This window comes from Aricia agestis, chromosome 17 (genome assembly GCF_905147365.1).
Source record: "Aricia agestis chromosome 17, ilAriAges1.1, whole genome shotgun sequence".
Taxonomy (NCBI): Eukaryota; Metazoa; Arthropoda; class Insecta; order Lepidoptera; family Lycaenidae; genus Aricia; species Aricia agestis.
In genome coordinates this window covers 11,881,941-11,903,357 of record NC_056422.1, presented here as the reverse complement: position 1 = coordinate 11,903,357, position 21,417 = coordinate 11,881,941, and the positions used below count along the sequence as shown (strand labels likewise).

Sequence of the window (21,417 nt, the reverse complement as noted above, 5' to 3'; positions counted from 1 at the left end):
CTTTCACAGTGAACTCTCTACAAGGAACATGTACCCACCCTAAAGTATTATCACTAGTTTTTGTTACACACTGTATATATATATATATATATATATATATATATATATATATATATATATATATATATATATATATATATATATATATATATATATATATATATTTAAATATATATATATATACAAGAATTGCTCGTTTAAAGATATAAGATAATCAACCGTTCTAATAGTTTTAAAGTCTATGCAAAATAAAATCAAATCTTTCCACTCTATAATAATAAAGGAGATGTTATATATACAGACATACTTGCACGGGAAAACAACTGGCGGAAATATTATGAGTTGGCAGTAAAAGCTTCATGGCTAGATTTTATCGTTTTTATGCGTCTTTCGCTGCAGTACGACTGCAAGCACTGATATTATAGTACACTCAGACTGAATAAAAAAGAGGACAGCTTTGTCAAAGGCTGTTAATGTTAATGTGTTTGTGCGTAAAACACACACTAAGCCGTTTTAGAGGCGTAGTTTCCTTACGAATGTGCGCTATTCACATAATATGATAAAGTTTTATATTGTAAGATTTTTAGAAATATTATATTGTAAAATTTAATACAGGCTACTTAAACGTTTATGTGGCGTACAGTAATTTTTTCCGTCATAAAGCGCGTTACAAAACGGAAAAGTATCTTCGGATCCTATTCAACACAACACGCTTTTTTTTTAAATAAGGGGGCAAACCAGCAAACGTTTCACCTGATGGTAAGCAACTACCGTCGCCCATGGACACTCGCAACATCAGAAGAGCTGCAGGTGCGTTGCCGGCCTTTTAAGAGGGAATATGCTCTTTTCTTGAAGGCTTTTTTATATAGTATATACTAGCTGTTTGACCGAGCTTTGCTCGGTATCCGATGAAAATGACATTTTCTAGAAATGATTCCTAGCTAGATCGATTTATTGCCCCCGAAACACCCTATATACTAAATTACATGAAAATCGTTGGAGCCGATATATATACAAGAATTGCTCGTTTAAAGATATAAGATAAGATATAAAAATAGGTATCTATCAATCTTTATAAATAAAATTAATTAAAAGTTGTTAGTCAGGCTGAACCAATTTGGTTAATTTTAGTCCTGAAATATTTGTGGAACTCCTGGGAAGGTTTATTTAAGTATATTAGGAAGTGTCAATAAAATATTTTTGGTCTTCCTGATTCAAAGTTCAAACTCGCGACATCTGGCTAGAGTGCCAACGCTAACCACTGAGCCACAGAGTCTACGCCAAAAAGTCGAGCTTGTTCGCTAGTGATGTAACATAATTGAAAAGTATATCGATAAAATGAATCAAAGTATGCAAACGTTATGTGGTCCATTCAATTCACTTCCGTTACGTATGTCTATCGCGTATAGTGTATACCCAAAACGATTGTGGTCCAGAATCGATTTGAGTGGTAACAATGTGGAATAAAAAATCGATTTCGTTGCAGAGAAAGTAAGCGGCGTGTGTAAATTACATACAATACAACCTCTTTTCTGTAGGCAACCAATTTAATATCTATGCTATTAGGTTTAATAATGTAAATTCGATTAAATACTAGTCTCATAACATTAATTACCTACTTAAATGTAATTAATTCAAAATTTTGACATAAGCCCCGTACATTATCTGTCAAACTCTTCATTTAATTGAAGGCTAATCGTAATTAAATGTCTCTGAGTACGGCGGTTAAGTACTAGTCTAAAATTATTAAACACCTCCGTGGTCTAGTGGTATAGAGCGCGGCTCCTTACTCGGAGGTCGTGGGTTCGATTCCCGCGTTGGAAACATGTTATTCCAAAGTTTGGTTAGGACGATGCAGGCTGATCACCTGATTGTCTGACAAGTAAGATGATCCATGCGTCGGATGGGCATGTAAAAAGTCGGTCCTGCGCCTGATCTCTCGCCAGTCGTGTCGGTCTTCCGTCCCACTGGGTTACGAGTATGAGAGTAAAGGAATAGAGAGTGCTCTTGTGTACTGCGCACACACTTGGGCACTATAAAATTACTCCTGCGTAGCTAGCCTGGTTTCAATGAAACCGGCCACCGAAACCGGTGTGGAAGCTATATTATTATATAAAATTATAAACAGCAATTTTTACTACGTAAATACTGGACTGATTTTGTTTAACTCTGCCACGGGTATACAGTAGAATTTTTATCGCGATAAAAGGTAAGAAACAGTGTTGCCAGATGGTTTCAACCTTTTATCTGTAGTGGGAACTGCTAAAATCAGTATAAAATATGTATGTTATATTGTCTCAATATTCTGTATAAAATCTGTATTAAAGTCAACAAAAAAATTACTTATTAATCATTATCTATGCTTTTTTATGAAAAAAAGGGATACGTATTAATGTGATAAGGTGATAATCGTAAAATAAATAAAAATATGTACATAAATTGGTAACAATTTATCTCAATTAAAAAATTTAAATCTGATAGAAAAAATTAAACACACTACGGGCCTGTTTTACCCCTTCCTGATTATGTACCGGATAGGCTATCCACAGCTTCTTTGACATGGTTCTCCATACTTTATCTGTCAAGTTAAGTATCCAGCACTTATCAGGGAGTGCAAGTGGTGAAACAGGCCCTTAACATAATAAAATAAAACCAAAATTACCCTTTGGGTACGGAACCCTAAAAAATATAGCAATAAGATATAAATATTATTTTCATTTGTATTTTATTAAATTTCTTCAACCTCTAGATTATAGCATGGTTTTGCACCTACTTTGCACCAAACAGTTACTTTGAATGCAAAAGACCTTCAATGGTGTCTGTATTTAGCCTGTTTCGTGGTTGAATCTTGACAAAATTTATAATTTTGTTAAAATTCTGTAATTCTGTATAAATATCTGTATCCAGTACTTATGTGTATTACTCACCAAAAATCTGTATAAATACGGAGAAATCTGTATATATGGCAACACTGGTAAGAAATTAGGGTACCCCCTTTAACGGGAACAGTTTCCATAGGAGCCGCCGTGCAACATTCATGGACTAAAAAAAAAATATTCATACAAGATTTGGTTTAAAATACAAACTTTGATTAAATTTTATGAGAATGTTGCATGAGATCTTTGTTATGAAGGAATCTATTTATTTAAAACTCAAAGGTGACTGATTGACATAGTGATCTATCAACGCACAGCCTAAACCACTGGACGGATCGGGCTGAAATTTTGCATGCAGCATGTTATGACGCAGGCATCCGCTAAGAAAGGATTTTGATCAATTCTACCCCCAAGGGTTTAAAATAGGGCATGAAAATTTTTATATAATAATACTTCATAACGCGAGCGAAGCCGCGGGCAAAAGCTCGTTATATTATATAAGTATACAAGAATTGCTTGCTTAAAGATATAAGATTCATACAAGCTTTTGTTTATAATACAAACTTTGATTAAATTTTATGAGAATGTTTCATGAGATCTTTGTTATGTATTTTTAATTATAATGAAGGAATTAATTATTTATGTTAAATCTATGTCATATTTTATCTATTACGAGTGAGTCAAGCTATTTTAGACAAACATTACGTAATAATGAAACAGAAAGTGATCTCTAATTATACATTAACAACCTTTTGTTATGACAATACACATTACAGTGTAATTACTGTTTCATTAACAAAAAAATATATGAATATGTTGCAATGTGTGCTAGGGCTGTCGAAGCGTTGTTAATAAAGTTTATTGATTGTATTATCGATTATAAAAGAACAAGAAGGGTGTTCTCATGTGCGTACATTTTTGACACTATAAAATTACTCCTGCAGATCTCAGATTAGGACAACTATAGGGTCTACCAGAATCTGATGGCAAATTTTGATGGCAGATTTTCAAAAAATATCCTTGATCTTTGGTTTTTTTTGCATTTGCATGTTTCACACACAGAATAAGCCGCTATAAGGAAAAACAAAACCCTTGCTAGAGTCAATTTATTTTCTCACTTTTTGCCATCAGATTCTGGTAGACCTATAGTAGGTACATCGAAAAATCAAAAAAATAAAAATAAAATAATGGATAATATTATTTATTCAATTTCATGAATATTATATACAAAAAGGTGTACAAAGGAGTTTATTTTAAAATCTTCATTAAATTAAAGTTAAGTATCTAAGTTTTAACTTTAAAGTGAGGCCGTAAGATTTCTTTTAAGATTGTAATTTTTCTCAGACACATGGGTCTACCTCACGAGTCACCATGTTTTCCGTTTTCTATTTACGTGTAAGTTATGACACATTTATTTTGCGGTTGATTTATTGGAATATTGTATGGTTTTATACATGTATAATGTACGTATGGTGAGTCAGTTCCTGACATTTACGTTTTCAGTAGTGATAGAAATTCATGACGTAAAACTATACGAGCTACTTTTAACCTTAATTCTATTTTGTAACTAAAAATATACTAAAAAATGGAACATACTCGTATTTCAACAGGCTACATTTGCGATAAAAACTTTATTTGTAATTTTCCGGCATTAAAGCATCTAAATACAAAATTTTATTTAAATTGGTTCAGCCGTTTATGGAGTAAAATACATCACATTAGTAGTGCTTATACAAAATTTTCACATATCGATTTTAATTATAGAAACAAAAATATCGATATCAAAACAAAAAAAATCGACTTCTCTCTCGCGACAACCCTGATCACATATCGAAAGTATCGACAGCAAAAACGTCGGATTGATTCTAAATTGCCGGCGCTAGTGACTCAGTGGGTGATTCACATTGATACAATTCCATGTATATTCCGCTCATAACATATGAATAATAACGCCCACATCACGTGGAAATTCATTCATAAAAATATGTGTGTACGATTAATATTAATATTACACAATATTAGTAGGTACTTTTAATATTACAAATATTACAAGTAACGTTATAAAATGTGAAGCTACCTGTATGTTACTTGTTCCCGCTTTTAAATTTAAACAGATTTTGATAGGTATGGAGATTACTCCAATTTCGGATAGTTTTAATTACGGCTGTACCGTTTGTCTGAATTTTAAATCCGAAAGAAATATATTATAGCACGACACTCGCTTGGCTAGTTTTAAACTTGGAACATTCGTTTTTACCAGCAAAAAACTTAAAACCTTACAAAAAACTTATGGAGTAACAGATATAAGCAAAACACGAATGTGGTTAGATACATGTTCCCATCGCATTTGCGGTCTGCCACACAAACTTCGTGTAATCGTTTTTGGAAGCTTATACCTACTTACCTGTGTGTTTCAAATCGATGAAGAAATAACCTACAAAATATGAAATCCCTTTTACAAAAATAGATTAAAAAAAGTTGTTTGGTGTAACATAAAAGTGTCAAAGGAGAAAAGAAAAAAATTGTGAAATCTGGAATCTAGAGCACTCGATGGGTTTCCTAATGAACTCGAATACACAAATTGTAATCGGCGAGTATTAAAAAGTACGGTAGACAATAAACGGTTCAATGTTATAAACGGAACACAAAAAGTGCGCTTTTTATTATCCAGCCAGTATGAAAGGTTTTTGTCACCCAGCATTTTCGACTGCACGGTTTTTGTCAAATCACTCGGACGAATCGTTTCCATCACTGCCCTCTTTAATCGGCGCGAAAAAAATCAATCATAACTCTATGGTAATACTGTGTCGATTGCCCTTTGAATATAATTACGTTCGAAATTCGATTCCCAAGATAGCCGCTGTGAAATAGACTGGCACATGCATGACACGTAAGTTTTCGATTCGTTCTTTTATCGGAGATCTCGCGTCGCGGTCATGCTAGGTCGCGTATCGGGTATTTTTTTTAATTTAACGGCGGGAATCAATTTGGATTTGGAACGTGTGACGACTACCGTAATGAAGGTAATGAGTAAGAGGGATAGATATATGGATTATAGATTATATTAAGCACACAGCGGGTACGCATTCTAATTGTCGGCGCCTCTTTATCGCTGGTAAAATCGTGTTTTTTCACATGGTCACCGCAGACAATGGCATCTCACTCGTTATTAAATTCGTATAAAATTAAATGTAATGTGTGATTCCAGTTCCGGTTGCGTGATGGGAATTTTTGTTCTCTATGAGTTCTGTCAGTTAACAATCCAATCTTTTTCTTTAGCGTTTTTAAATTGCATACATTACCCTGATTGTCGACGTCGGCGACTTTCATGTGAAACTGTAATGTACTTTCGTATTACTTTTATTTAAATGACGATCTGTCATAAGGCTTTTGGGACGTCCAACAATTGGTGACTTTTAACCCTCTTTAAAGATGTATAAAGACAGTTTAAAAGATGTAGTTATACAATGTTTGTCCTCATTTTATCCATAAGAAGAATCGCTTGATAGGTAGAACCAAACATAGTGTAGTCTTTATCTGAGGATAAGGTGTTTGACAGATTCTTCACTCTCCATACTCCATCTGTCAAGTTAAGTGGTGGATATCCTGGCACTTATCAGAAAGCGGTGAAACAGGCCCTAAATGTAAGAAAGAAATATTTAACTTTTTAAATAAAAGAAGTCTTTAGATAAAAACAGTGATGCTCAGTACCTACTGTCTAATTTCTCTATGAGTGATGAGAAAAGTCTGCTATCTTTTGTATTAACAAAAAATTTCATGTTACCCCTCTTTTCCAATTTATCGACTGATTACCTGATAGGAACTATAATCACTCTGTACTGTTCAGTAATGAGATTGATCATAGATCAAACATAGTATACAGATATCAATATCGTATTGCGCAAATGCAAATGTTTTATTACCGTCCATAAATTAATTATGATTTATATCTAGTGCAGGAACAGTAGCTAACATCTGTCCCGCTTTCTCCCACCTGCGGAATAAATTGCGATCGAAATGTACACAATAAATTATTATAACACTACCGTAATGCGAAACGCCCGAGTTTCCTATGTGTAGATTATGCTTAGGGTTGCTAGGCTTAAGAAAAGTCCGTAGTAAAGTTAATTTAGTTGAATAATCAGGGGAAACCTCTAGGTGAAGATAAGATGTAAGAATAACATGTTTAGGAAACTTGCCAAAAATAGCCCAATCTAAGAGTCAGTAACAAAGCAACGTGATGATTTGATACATTGCGTTTTTAAATGAGCCATAGAAACTGAAATAGGCAGTCCAAAACGGGCGCCAAATCTGCAAATTCAATGTCTTCCGTATTAAGTAACGCACTTTTGAATGGCTGGAATTTAAATGTATAGCCTAACCGTTAGGCTATACATTTAAATTCCAGCCATTAGGCCCATGTTAGGCCCTAACGCATCGGATTTCGGAAGCGTCATGACACTTAGCGAAGCGTTATGTCAAATCCGATACATCTTGACATCTAACATCGCTATCGAATACTGGCAAATACTTTTTGGCTTAACACTCTAGTCACATTGCATGTCATCTAACCCTTATCCTGTTTTTCCGGGCCTGTGGCAGCCCTAGCAAGGGCCCATTTAAGTCACTCCGCTATCGACCAGATAGGCGCGAGATCAGTATCGCGTTTCGCTCGCGTGTCCAACCTGTGTAAAATAGATAAAAGTCAATTTGAAAAAAGAACGACCGCGTCGCAAAGGTACAGCCTTGTTAAGACTTAAGGGCATTTAAATACGATACCTAGATGATATTGTTGAAAGTGTTACAAAATGCCTTTTAACTAGTAACTAGTAAATATAACTAGAGATCGCCCAATGGTCGAAATTCGACCTTAGTTTCAACGACATTAATAGGACTGCTATCTATATATTTTTGTAAAAGAATATTGACTATCATATTTTGTTCAACTCTTCTCTATGGGACTCAGCTGATCTCAGACTGGCCGTGTAAGCATTGTCTAATCTAATAGTAACTAAGATTCAATAAAAAAACTATAATCCATTTTCAATTTGTCACCTTGTTGTCAACAGACTTCAATCATAAATAAAAGAGTATTATTCGTATGTATAGGCTTGTCACTCAAAAATCTGTCATTTTTCCTAGTGTGTGTGTAGTAGTGTGTGTAATGTTTTATTTGTTAAAAATATATATGATAAAAAGATAATTTCAAATAATATTAGTTTGATGCACTCCTTCATAATATAAACTATAACTGTGCAACATTTCATTCACCTAAGTTTCCCCATTGTTCGTCAAAAGGGATACAAAGTTTTTCGCTCACATATTAATATATAGATATTCAAGCAGCGTCCGCAGTTTGTCTGTGATATTGTGACGTTTCCAAATGCTAAGCAAAGCAATCAGACGTTAATGTGTATAGCTTTTACGCTGCCTAAATATTTTTATTACTAAGGAGTAAGGAAGCTACTATTTCAATACATTTTTATCTGTTTTTTTGGTGTTTTAATTTTTTTTCTTGCAGGTGTCCAAATGTTCAGTACGTGCGTTGCATTGTGAACTTGTGAGACGAGTCTTTTACTATTTGTTATATTGTTATTTACTTAAGTGATTCACCTATTGTATATTTCCACATTTTCTTCCTTTGTTAATTTGAAGAATCCTAAAGCAAACAATTTAACAATTCAACCATTTAAATATTAAAAATACGCCATAATAATTATTTATAAAAAATAATTATTATGGCGTATTTTTAATATTTTATTCTATTACGTATCAAATTCAATATATTCAATATAATTCAATATGAGATTAATATTATTGACGAGATAAACAATCTTAACCTAAGACTATTACTCTCATCTTAACAATAAGTAATTAACTAGTTCCAGTCAATATTACACACGTTAGACGCCGCAAAAACAGTTTACACAATGCTACACAGTGTAATTAATACTTGGCACGATACACGGTGTTTATCTGTCGCCACTTACTGGCAATAAAAAGAATACCATGGTCCATGACACTGGCTGGAAATTAAAAAAATATGGCAAAACGTAATTTAAAGAAGAAGCGAACGGCTTAGCCTATGTTTTATTTTATTTTTTGGTGAGGTAGATTTAAATAATAAAGAATTTTTATCCTTTGTGCCCAGTTACACGTGGGAGAGCCATGCTTCGGCACGAATGGGCCGGCTCGACCGGAGAAATACCACGTTCTCACAGAAAACCGGCGTGAAACAACGCTTGCGCTGTGTTTCGCCGAGTGACTGAGTTTACAGGAGGCCCAATCCTATCCTATTCCCTTCCCTTCCCTACCCTCCCCTATTCCCTTCCCTTCTCTACTCTCCCCTTTTACCCTATTTCCTCTTAAAAGGCCGGCAACGCACCTGCAGCTCTTCTGATACTGCGAGTGTCCATGGGCGATGGAATGGGCTTTCCATCAGGTGACCCGTTTGCTCGTTTGCCCCCTTATTTCATAAAAAAAAAACAAGTCAGTTATTTTACGCTTTGATATATTTCCTTGACTTTTGCATTCATTTATGAAATCAATTTTGAATCTTCTATACGTTCTTCTTTACCATATACAATTTAGTCACAAACATTTCGTATACTGTGCTAATGTGATACTTTGTGTTGTAAAGGGCAGTTTACACGACAATGTTCACAGCAAGTAGGTCACAAGCACCATCGGTGTCGATTGAATGTAAATGCGCACGCGCAACGTTCGCTGTCATCTTCGATTAGGGTGACCAGTTGTGTACTTACATGTGGGACGAGTTGAGACTAAAAGTTAGCAGCATAGTGGTTTATATAATGTTTGGTGTTCAACTAGCTACATAAATTAAACCATAACTGCTATTATAAAACTAATCCATATACAACATGGGCATCCATGGTCAACCATGGTATAATATTTGGTGGGGCTACGTCAATTTATTGTTAGTGTTACTGTAAATTGTGATCTATTAGGTATTTTTAAAATAATGCAACGTAATTTTAATCCGCCATATACTTATATTATGTACTACTAATTATGCATAACTTTTTCTGATAAAATAACGGATTTTTAACACTATACCAACAAGGTCTCACGGCAAACAAATATCTATTTTAATCAGATTAGAAGCCATAGGTTTTGCGTCAAAAATATTTGCTAGTGGTAAAAGAAAAAGGTAATTAATATTTTTCTAGATCCTTCTCATTATCTCTCATCACCGATAAATAGTTGTCGTGCAAATCATGGTGCACCGAGTCACCCTTGCGTGCGCGCAGCTTCGTGCCAATGTCGGAGTTTTTATGTCTTCTGCCACCCTTGAGACGCGGTACATCACATCGCGTGTACTACTAATGTTGGTTACCTTGACGTTGTGAAGATAGAGGTTTAAACAAACCACGTGCGACAAAAAAGTCTCCGTCTTTGAATTGGGATTATCAACTTCAGGGCAAAGTCTAGGTCTAGTTCTTCACTTAATCTAGAATCGACACATTTAGAAATTAAAGGTTAAGGTATACCGAAAAGGATGAAATGAGCTACGACTCAGAGCCTATGTACAGAATACTTAAAACATCACATCATAGTTTTACATCGATTAGAGATAATTTTCAAAAGTGATTGTAATGCTATCTTATGTCGTCGCTGCGCGTGCGATACCGCGTATGAGCAGTTGGTAAATACCGCGTATCTGCTTTTTGATGATTTTACAGGAGGGAGAAAAAACTGAATATCTCAGCTATTTTGACTCCTATTACCGACTGAACTTAACAGCTAGTTCTTTGTACTTTCCTTTAGTAGTTAGTAACGTAAATTTGTTCGCAATTGGCTTAGGTTTTGTATAAAGTCAAGTCAAAAACACTTACGCTTTTTTGTATTAAGTAGTTACAAAATAAGTAGGCTTAATATTAAAGATACGCGGTTTTGAAATCAAACAATTTAGTAAAAGGTTGCATTTTTTTATTAGAAAATTCAAATATTATATATTTTGTTTCACTGTAACTAAGCTTTTGCTATTATTATGACGTGTTAATTACCAAAATCATTTAACAATATTATCTATTCTTAATTTTTAATTGATATCCCAATTTTCCATAGAATTTTGACTTTATCTGACAAAGATCATAATAATCATTTAAAATAAAAAACATATATTGATATATTACATAAGTACATACTGAAGCCCTGCTCTTCCATGAACCTGAAGAAAAGCGCCCGGAGCACTTATTATCAGAGGGTCGAAGGTCAAAATGAGTCCGACGCTTAAATGTAGGGACCACAGCTGCAGCTATACTCTCCAGAGTATAGCCGCCAGAATTCAGTCTGTCAGAGCTTAGCTCTGTACGGTGGTTCAATATAGGCAGATTCCGTAACTAATTTCGTAGTAATAAGGCGGGCATTAGCCGGGCGGCAGCTACTCTTTGCAATGTAGTGGTGAGGGTTACCAGGAGGTGTTGCACGGTCTCCTAGGCGGCAGCTATTGCTCTACCATCGTGACAGCTGGTTACGAAGGTCTTCGCCAAGTTGCTCATCCTCGTTCCAGAGAGGACGTCAGGGCCTGCAGTAGGAGTTCCGGAGGGTTTAAAGGCATGTAAAAGCAGCCACGAGGCATACGATCATTGGGCCATAGAGTAACAAAGATAATGAGCTATTCTCTGTTCCGCATCGGGAGTGGGGAGGCATCATTATGCGAACCTCCAAATTTCAATATAATTGGGGCTCTGGGTGAGGCTGGAAACCTACCCGGCTTAGCTGGTCCCGACGCCGAAGGGAACTCTACAATTTACCGAAGCGTTTCCTTACTTTGGTGGTAGTCTGCTCCCTTTTGGAGAAGACCGTCCGGTCGTAGAGGGAGCTCTGTGTTTGACAAACCCAGAACATCCCTCCGTAAACGGCTAAAGGAAAATCGGTGAGGTTGGAACCTACCCGGCTTTGCTAGTCTCGACGCCGAAGGGAACTCTTCAATTTGCCGAAGCGTTCTCTTACTGTGATGGTAGTGTGCTCCCTTTTGAAGAAGACCGTCCGGTCGTGGAGGGAGCCTCTGTGTTTGACAAATCCAGAACATCCCTAAAGGCAAATCGCAGGTGGTTTTAGTGGGTAGGGTTAGCACAACTAGTCGCCCATATCCCCGGGGTGCTTTAGCTTAACTGAGCTACTTCCCCAACCTGGTGATCATATTATTCGTGGCGATTGGTTGCCGCTGTATTTTTAAGGTGAAGATATAATGATTACGTCATGTAACCTTCCTTGATCTTCAAAGCAATGAAAATGGTGGTAAATTAATTGAAACATTCTAGCATGAATATAATACATATTATAAACAATATTAAACAATCTCAGAAAAATAGTAAAATAGTTTATCTCAGAAAAATAGTTATTTCTGGGAGCACTTCACTATTTTTGATATATTTTTCTTGCCGCTGTAGTAAATACGCGGAATTGCTTCTAACTTCCAGCCGCCTACTGTTCCGCGGTATTGTTTCGATGGCAAAATGTACGTTTCTAATTAGATCATTTAAATTCTGTGAAGCCTAATATAAGCCAATATGCGTTTCGAATCGGCTGGCACAATATCTCAATTTTGCACATTTTGCTGTTACGCGGTATTTACCAACTGCTCATACGCGGTATCGCACGCGCAGCGACGATGTGATATATTGTAAACATGGTGAAGTGACACGTTTTCAGTTGTCACGTCCATATTTAAAAGTATATCAATTAAGACACCATAAAAAATTGTGTGATAAAAAGTTTTTTCAATTTTCTCGACATTACAAAATTTAATTAAACAACAAAACACAAACGCGTATTACAGTAGTATAAATGCATGTAAAAGTCGACAATCAGGAAGCCACATGATTGCGAGCCCTTATTATGGTTCGTTAAGGCTTAATTTGCCCCTGCTATAACCTTTATAACGATCACATAAGAGTTATTTCCCCTCGGTGGTAAACGCACCATACATCCATACCCCGCCATTAGTGATAATAGGTCTCTCACACACGAGATGAACAATATTATAACAATTACACCTGTCCCGGACTAAACGACGTTTATGTTCATTGAGAACGGGATGAAAACGATTATTCACTTGATTGATAATTTTAGACTTATAGAAGAAAATATAAATACTTACATAATATTATTATAACTAATTATAGGTCTACCAGATTTTGATGGCAAAAAGTGAGAAAACAAATTGACTCTAGCAATACCGGGGTAATAGGAATAAAACGTTTTGATCCTTATTGTTCTTAAAGCGGCTGCTTCTGTGTGTTAAACATGCAAATATAAAAATTTATCTAATGATCAAGGATAATTTTTTGAAAAATCTGATGTCAAAAACTGCCATCAGATCCTGGGAGACCTATAATAATTATTATATTGAGTTAATATTTTTTTCTCATAGGATAAATCTTATCAAAACATTTTTTATTTATTTAAATGCACAAAACACATTACAGTCCCAACTAAACACAAATATAATATACATTTAAATGTAAGATCTAGATCGTAACGTAACAAATATGTGCACACATTAAAATTAAACATTAAAAATAAGTACATTAAACTAGCACAATTTTTGGTTTTAAAGTTAACTCAGTATATTTGGACGTTACTTATTTCACTCATAGCTTGCTGAGGTAAATATGCTATAGAGGATGTCTTTGACGATTTTAATATGTTTTTTATTCATCAATCATTCTGTAAAACAACATGGTGTCAAAATTCATTTTATTTAAAATTAATTGCATAGTTGATAGAGATGCTATTTTTACAAATTACAGCGCAATAAAATTAGGCATCACTTTATTTCTTTTTTAGCTTTGCTTGTCTAAAAAATGTCGAAATAAAATAAATATGAAACATACTAGCTTTAACCACAAACAAGTGTTCCAAGTTTAAATTCGAGAATCCGATTAGAAATTTACTCCCCTTGTTTCGTGTTCTCAACCCCTTGTTATTACATTGTCGGCACATACGGGAAAATGACGAATGTGTATTTTATTTCACTCGGCTACTGGTAAGTGGAAAGGAAAATTAAAGATTTTGGCAGTTTTTTGCGTATGTTCACGCATACTTTACACATATGTATGTGTAAAGTATGATTTTAGACCAAAGTCCGTAACGCTGTCAAAATGTTAAGAAAAAAAAAATTTCGTAGGCGGGTAAGTTCTTTTATTTGTGATTCTTAACTTTTTTCACACGTCTTGTTAAGTCCTGTGATGTTGCAGATGTCCAATGACTACAATAATCACTTCCTTCGTTGGATTTTCCACCCCCTATTTCATATTGAAAGAAAACTAACTTAAAAATATTTTAAACTCACCCTAGTGACATCGCAAAAGTTTTTATAGCGCATCTAAGTTTTTAATAAGTACTTTAGATTTTTTCAGCGGCATTTTAAAAGCTGAGATGTGTGTATGTGTTTTGGTGAAAAAAAGCAAGCATTCAATTTAAAAATGCCATCAATCGAACTTTACAACAAATTGTTTTCCGTTTATGCTTATACGATTCAATCTTGATTCTTGCTACCTTTTCCAGTTATTCCAAGATGGGTAGTAAAAGACTTACTGCCTAAGGATGCATGCGTAATTCCAAACACTAAAACAATAAGGGTGGAATAAGATGTCATAAGTTTACGATCAAATAAAAACGCCAACGAGAAAATTAATATTTATACTCGTACTTCCCCATGTGAGAACTGCTCTATCAGAGGTATAAAAGATCTCGTCATCATGTCTGGTTCTAAAAACTTAGGTTAGGTTTTTGATTAAGTAAAGACTCAAAAAGTCGAAAAATTTCGATGCATAGCGGCATGGAAAATAATTATGAATAACAATGTATCTAGAAACTGGGATGGGGTTATCTGCTTTTTCCCAGGTTTTGAGTTTTTTTTGACAGGAGTTTATCTATTTTACAACGTTGCTGTTTGGTCAATGTGTTGGCGTTAACCGTTAGCCAATTAAAAGCTTCAGTGAGTTCATAGACTCCTGTTAAAACCTCAGAAATCGACATTAGAATTTATTTTTTTCGAATTGCTGTAACAAAACGCCTTGCGACTCGTAAGAGGTTTCATATTATGCGATCTAGAAGGCCTTTAACTTTTTTAAGTTTTTAAAAATTATGTAATTCTATTAGAATTCATATTAAATTTAGAATTTTTGTAACCAAATTCCTCGAAACTAAGAGGTTTCGTACGCGGTCTAGAAGGCTTCGCAATCGCCCTGATTGCTTCGCGAAGTAATTATTGCTAAAATTTACACTGACACGTGATTATTGGAATGTATGCGTTATTTATCCCCCTGCCGAAGTAAAATACGATATAGATTATCATAAATTTTAACGTGGAGTTATGTGAAGGGTTTACGACTGTGGATTTTATTTCTAAATGTCTTTGTTTTGGAAATGATTTTAAGAATATATAGTGTCAGTTTTAGTAGTAAAAAAATTGGCAAAACGTTATCTTTCGTAAGTATAATCAAATATAAATATAAAAAATGATAAACATTTTAAAAACCTCATTTACAATTAAACTATATTGTGAAACAAATATTATTGTTTTTTTTTATTTAATATTGTGCTTATTAATTAAAGGAAAATTATAAACATGTCTAATAAGAATGGTAAAAATAAATCTTAGATATAATTTAAACCAATATCTTAATATAAACATAACTCTAAAACTGTAATACTTTTTATACTCTACATAAACTAGGTATAATCTTTACATTTCCCGCGTTAATAGACCGTATAAAGAGCGTATAAAGTCGACACCGACATATGAATGGGTGGACTTAATTTAGCCGAGAGGTTCCGGTTCACACTATCTAATCGTTACTTATATCGATAAGGGCCCATTACTATCGGAAATATTGTGTATAGTAGGATTATGTGTTACATAATATACTGTTATAATAATATATAGCCTCCAGCCTCATTTGCTTTAAGTATGGTGTGCTTATAATAAGTACTTACAGTGGTACTTACTAATATTATGAGTACAATAGTACGGGAGCCCTAAACCAAATTTTTTTTTTGATTACTATTAAGCAAATTTTTGTGAGTAGCTTCATTTTGATAAGACGAACAACATTTTTATTGGTGAGAAATCTCGAAAGTGGTAGCTAACAGAGACAGAAAAAAATTCATACTTTGATACGATGGTCCTAAAATATGGACTGTTTTATTTGTAGGACAATTATGTTACTCTTACCAACATTATATGACAATTAATCTATCAATATACAAAAAATCAGCTCGTTAGGGTTCCGTTATAGGGTTATGTGATCAATAAAACTTGGTTGACTTCTGAACACTAAAACGGAACCCTAACAAGTTGATTTTTTATATATTGATAGGTTAGGTAATTATATAATTTTAGAGTAACATTGTCCTACAAATAGAACAATCCATATTATAGGACCACCAAGTCAAAGTATGAAATCCTTTCTATCTCTGTTAGCTACCACTATTAAAATTTTTCGCAGATAAAAATGTTGTTCGTTTTATCAAAATGAAGCTACTCACAAAAAATTAGCTTGATCTTAATAAAAAAAAATGTTCTAGGGCTCCCGTACTATAATATTTTGTTTGTTTACACCAGAAAGGCTTTTAAAGTACTGGGACAGTTTTGATGAATTTGAATTTTGAACACAGATTTCAAAGAGAACCTCGAATGAACGTACATTATTTTTTATCAGCGCAAGCTTAATCGTTTATTCGGAAATCCATTTTCTCCCGCAAAAAATCATGGGCAACGTTTATATTAAATATATTAGCAGTAAAATAATTATCAGGTTGAAATAAAAAAAGAAAGGGCTTCTCTTAAAATTGTAGCTTAAACAGAAGGGTTGAGTCTCCCTACGCAGCGGGGCCCTTGCCAAGTCTTCAACAGACATTTTCACCCTAAACCTGAGCCCATAGGGAGTTTCGATCAGTTCAAAACTAGGCCATTCTAGTACCTACAGACCTAGATATAGCTTGGTATGTCGAACTTTGCGTATATCAATATAGGTATCTAAATCCATACTAATATTATAAAGCTAAAGTGAGTCTGTTTATTTTTCTATTCATTATCTTTTCAAGCTGAAACTGATGAACTGATTTTTATAAAACTTGGTATGGAGATACTATTGAGAGCAGGAAAAGGGAATAAGATTATGTTTACCAAAAAAAAAAAAAAAACACCTGCGCGATAAACGATATTCGGCGCTACAATAGGGATGATGGCAAGGCAAAGATTAGCGAATTTTGTTAATAAAATAAAGAAATCACGGTGAAAAATAAGTATTCCCAAAATTTCAGCTCGATAGCATTTTTATTTTTTTTGTTATGCGCCTTCAAAGTCGATTTTTTTTTCAATTAAATTTATTAATATTTGTATACCAATTGATAAATTATGCAATTAAAAGCAACTTTTGTTATGAAACCACTTTCATAAACGCAATATTTAATATACCTATCGAACAAAGTTCTCTCCCGATGCGTACAAACTACGAAAGAGTGACGTCAGTCTTTCGTAGCACTTTGTATGGAGCGTTTCGGGCAGGTTTATTTTATGAGATGTTTGAATTGTCATATCTTGGTGAATTTTTAAGCTATCAGAGTCATTGTTTCAGCGATGTTTCTATTTTTTAAGGTTCTTTCAATTACCAATATGAAAAAAAAATAGTCATCAGCCTATTAGGGTCTAATAATTACTTATAATATAGAACCCATTATTAATATTGTATATATAAGGCATTAAAAGGACATTTATCCAAATATGATTCATGATTTTATATTACATGATGATCTTTTGACCATTCTAATAGCCGTTGATAAAAAGTGTTGTACCATTTATTATGTTATGATTGTCGATAACTCAAAGGTCGGTGACAATGCCGTTTTGGATGAACAATTGACAAATGAGTAGAAAAAACGACATTGGTTCCGAAGGTAATAGAGCCTAAACATTTGAACGATCAGAATATTCGATAAAATATGGTAAATATTCGATATGTTCGAAAAAATGATAGAAGGTAGCATACGAAAAAGAAATGTAGATAAAACAATATAAGCAAGCAAAAAGCTTCAAACCTGTTCACGAACGTAATAACTAATACTTAATTGTCAAAAAAATACATGGACAACAGAAATCACAATTTTTATGTGAATGACTAAATTTCTGAACTATTTTGAGAATTGATTTTTGATGAAATATTTTTATTAAACGATTTTTATAAAAGAGTTATATTTTACTAATGTATTTGATTTTGTATCATAGATAAGTGTTTTAAAATCCAAACAAATGTTTTATTCAAGTTTTGTAATATCATATTCCACTGATAGTGCAGCTCAGGACACTTAAAATAAAAGAAAACACCTAGTGGTACCTACATGCAGCTACAAAAAAGATGAATAAAAATACAACCGTAAAATGTTTTATGAAATACGCTATAAACTTTAATGATGTTATCGTAAACTAAAATGCTAATGCACTCAACCCTAAAGAATGAATACGAAATCCCTACGCCATTTTTATTCAAAAAATAATAATTAAATGTTGAGAAAAATTATTCGTGAAGTTATTTTTTTAAAACTATATAAGATTTCAAAAATGGTGGATAAAGTGTGTTTAAATTCTTTTGTTGAATTATCCGAAAGTATAAAATGGAATTAAGCAGTAGGACCAGAGTAGGACGTAAGAATGATCTCATTTTAACATTTAGAATTCAAAATTAGAATAGAAGCAACAAAATTATAAGCAAAGTGGTAAATGAATGAACGAATAGAATGCAGAATAATATCTAGGCGTGTGTAGACTGTAGGTACATGGGCCGTGTCGCCGACTCGATTGTGGCTTTCACAAAATAGTTAGTTCAATGTTACTATAATTTATATTGCGGCAATTAGACAATTTATACATATTTTACGATCCAATTTACTCAATAATTGTCATGTTAGGTAACATAAATCATGTTATTAATTAATATGACACAGATTTGGAAACAAATATTCGTTTACGAAGATTGTTGTTAAACAAAACAACGAGAATAGTTTTTATGTAGATGATTTTTTAATCTGTACAGTCCACACAAAATTGGAGGATTTTAAACTTTTGAAATGTTAATCTTGTCACTTGAGATTAGTGGCGATCATAGATCGTTCCTAGCATAATTCATTCAGCGAAATAAAATCGCAAAACATTTCAGTTAACATTTTATGCAATCCTTAATTGGTTTTCCTATAGATTGTAAATGTCAAAGATCTCATTTCAATCAGGCGGTCGTCGAGACGCAATCAGCGAACAAACTCGTATTCGCTACCTGGCGCTTATCACTTAATTAATCACAAATATGCAGCAGTCCACCCGCTTCCCCGATGCTCGAGCCTCCTAGATAGAAAGTGCCCATTTATTGGAACCCATTAAATTTTCTTAACTTTGCTCCTATCTAAATTGTGTGTGTAATGTGTGCGAGTACTTACTGTGGGGGGGCGTCAGCGGCATCGCTGACACTGCAGGTGGAGGCACCGGAGGAAACATGTCCTGGTGCGATGGGAACATCCTGGGTGGCGGGGGCGCCTCTGTCTCCGGCTCCTCGGGCTCCTGCTTGTGAGGAGATCTACCCCGGGACAGCCGCACGGCCTTCAGACCGCTCGGAGATCGCCTCATGGACAGATTCTCCGGCGTGTCGGATTCTCCGGAACGGCGGCGAGGCCGGGCCTGTTTGCGGCGTGGCTGCGGGCTGTGCGGGCTGTGCGGTGGCGTGGCGGGCGGCGGGCCCGGCGGCGGGCTGCCTCCCGGCGACCGCTCCGACTCCGCGCACTCCGCCACCTCCTGGTCGGCCAGGCCGCGCACCTGCAGCGACTCCCCCGCGCGGATCACCGTGCCCAGCTGCTCCTGGGCCACCGAAACCTCCCCGCGGTACATAAAGTCCACGACCGCCTGCACTTCCCATCCCTGAAAGTCTTTCAACACGATAACCGGGTGCTTGCACGGGTTCTCGCTGAATATCCGCCGGAACAGCGGGCTGCAGGCACCGAGCAGGACCTTGTGGGCGCGGACGCGGCGCTCGGCGCACACCAGGGTGACGTCGACGAGGGTCTCCGCGTGCAGCAGCGCCTCGAAGGCCCGTAGCAGGTGCGCCTGGTGGTTGTTCCAGCGCAGGCTGTAGTGCTCCTCGCCGGCGCTCGGCTTGTCGTCCATCGCGCGGGCCGGTGCGGGCGCGTGTGAGAAGTCTCGGCGTCGACGGCCCGCGGGCGCTTGCGCGGGTTCGCGCCGCCCTCCGCCCGCTTCAACCCTTTCGCTCAGATCGCTTCCCCGGAACGGCACGTTGGCATCACTCGAGATAGTTCGGTAGCACTGCACAGCACTGGGTGGCGCGGACGTGCGTCGCGGTCGAGAGTCGGGCGCGGTGTGAGACGGGCGCACTCGACGGCGGTTTCGCGCGAATGCCGAGCGGCGCGCTGCCAGCGGCGGCGGCCGACTGGCGGTGGCAGGGTCCGCCCCCGGCCCCGCCCTGCGCACACACGCGCCACACATCACACACACACACTCACACACACACGACCGCTACATATGTCACGCGTGACGCCTACTCCACATTATGTAATTTTTCACCAATACCTACTCGGTACAAAGTTACTATGTTGCTGATATGTTATCTACCTACTGTATGTTGCCACATTTGGCTTGCAACAAAATTTCAGCACCTAATCCACGAAACATATTGAAGCCAAATCATGAGCTGTGATATATTTTGCTTTGTGTTCACGTGGACATTGTAAGTTGGAGCGTTTTTCTTATCAATTTAACAGTCGTTTAGTTAATTCATAAATTGTATAAATTTGCACACTATCGCAAACTTTATTCTCAGTCGTGAATACATAAATACTAAATAAATCAGAACGTTAAGCACCTGGTTTCAAACTTAAATACGAGTACAACCTAAATATTACGAATAAAGGTAAAAATATGTTTTTCTAAATAAAACTCCTAATCTCTTTTGTCTGCCCGAAAAATACAGAAAAAAAGTTAAAAAGTTTTTCGCGCCATTGTGTTGAGTCGGAAAAAAGTATTGTCAATAATTTACAAAAGTTTCCCTCGGTCAAGGTTGGCCGCTGCCGCTATTTTTAGATTTATTGGCGTCTAGGACTCGGAGAATTTTATGACTTTATTAGTCAGTCCACTCGGAGCTACATAGAAACAATTAAATTACTATAATATAATAAGTTAAGGAAACCATTTATTACATGAGAATAATATTATTAGATACTTTGAATAAAAAAAAAAAAAAACATTTTTCACATTATCATTTCATACGTATGTTTGTATTATCAATCTTTGTTAAATAGCATTTGTACGAGATTAATTGGTGCTAGATTTGGTAAATAAAATACTTAATAGTACTTCTAATAGAAAAACTACTCTTTCAGGTTTTAAACTTGGACACAGCTTCAGCTTAAACCTCTAAAAATTCTTCGTACCTATCAATTCTCTTCCAAAAATTACACTTGCTATCATTTAACCCAATATATCAAATTGTGTAATATTGGCGTGTTCGGT

General features: G+C 35.6%; 1 protein-coding gene across 1 annotated transcript in view; it reads right to left on the bottom strand.

Annotated features, from left to right (window-relative positions):
* The window catches only part of LOC121735351 (protein jim lovell), a 37,385-nt gene extending 17,075 nt beyond the window's left edge, over positions 1-20,310 (bottom strand). The window contains exon 1 of the mRNA XM_042126151.1: positions 19,338-20,310. Within this exon, the coding sequence (XP_041982085.1) occupies positions 19,338-20,058 (721 nt within the window). The 5' untranslated portion in view covers positions 20,059-20,310. The remainder of the gene's footprint in view (positions 1-19,337) is intronic.
* Positions 20,311-21,417: the final 1,107 nt, after the last annotated feature.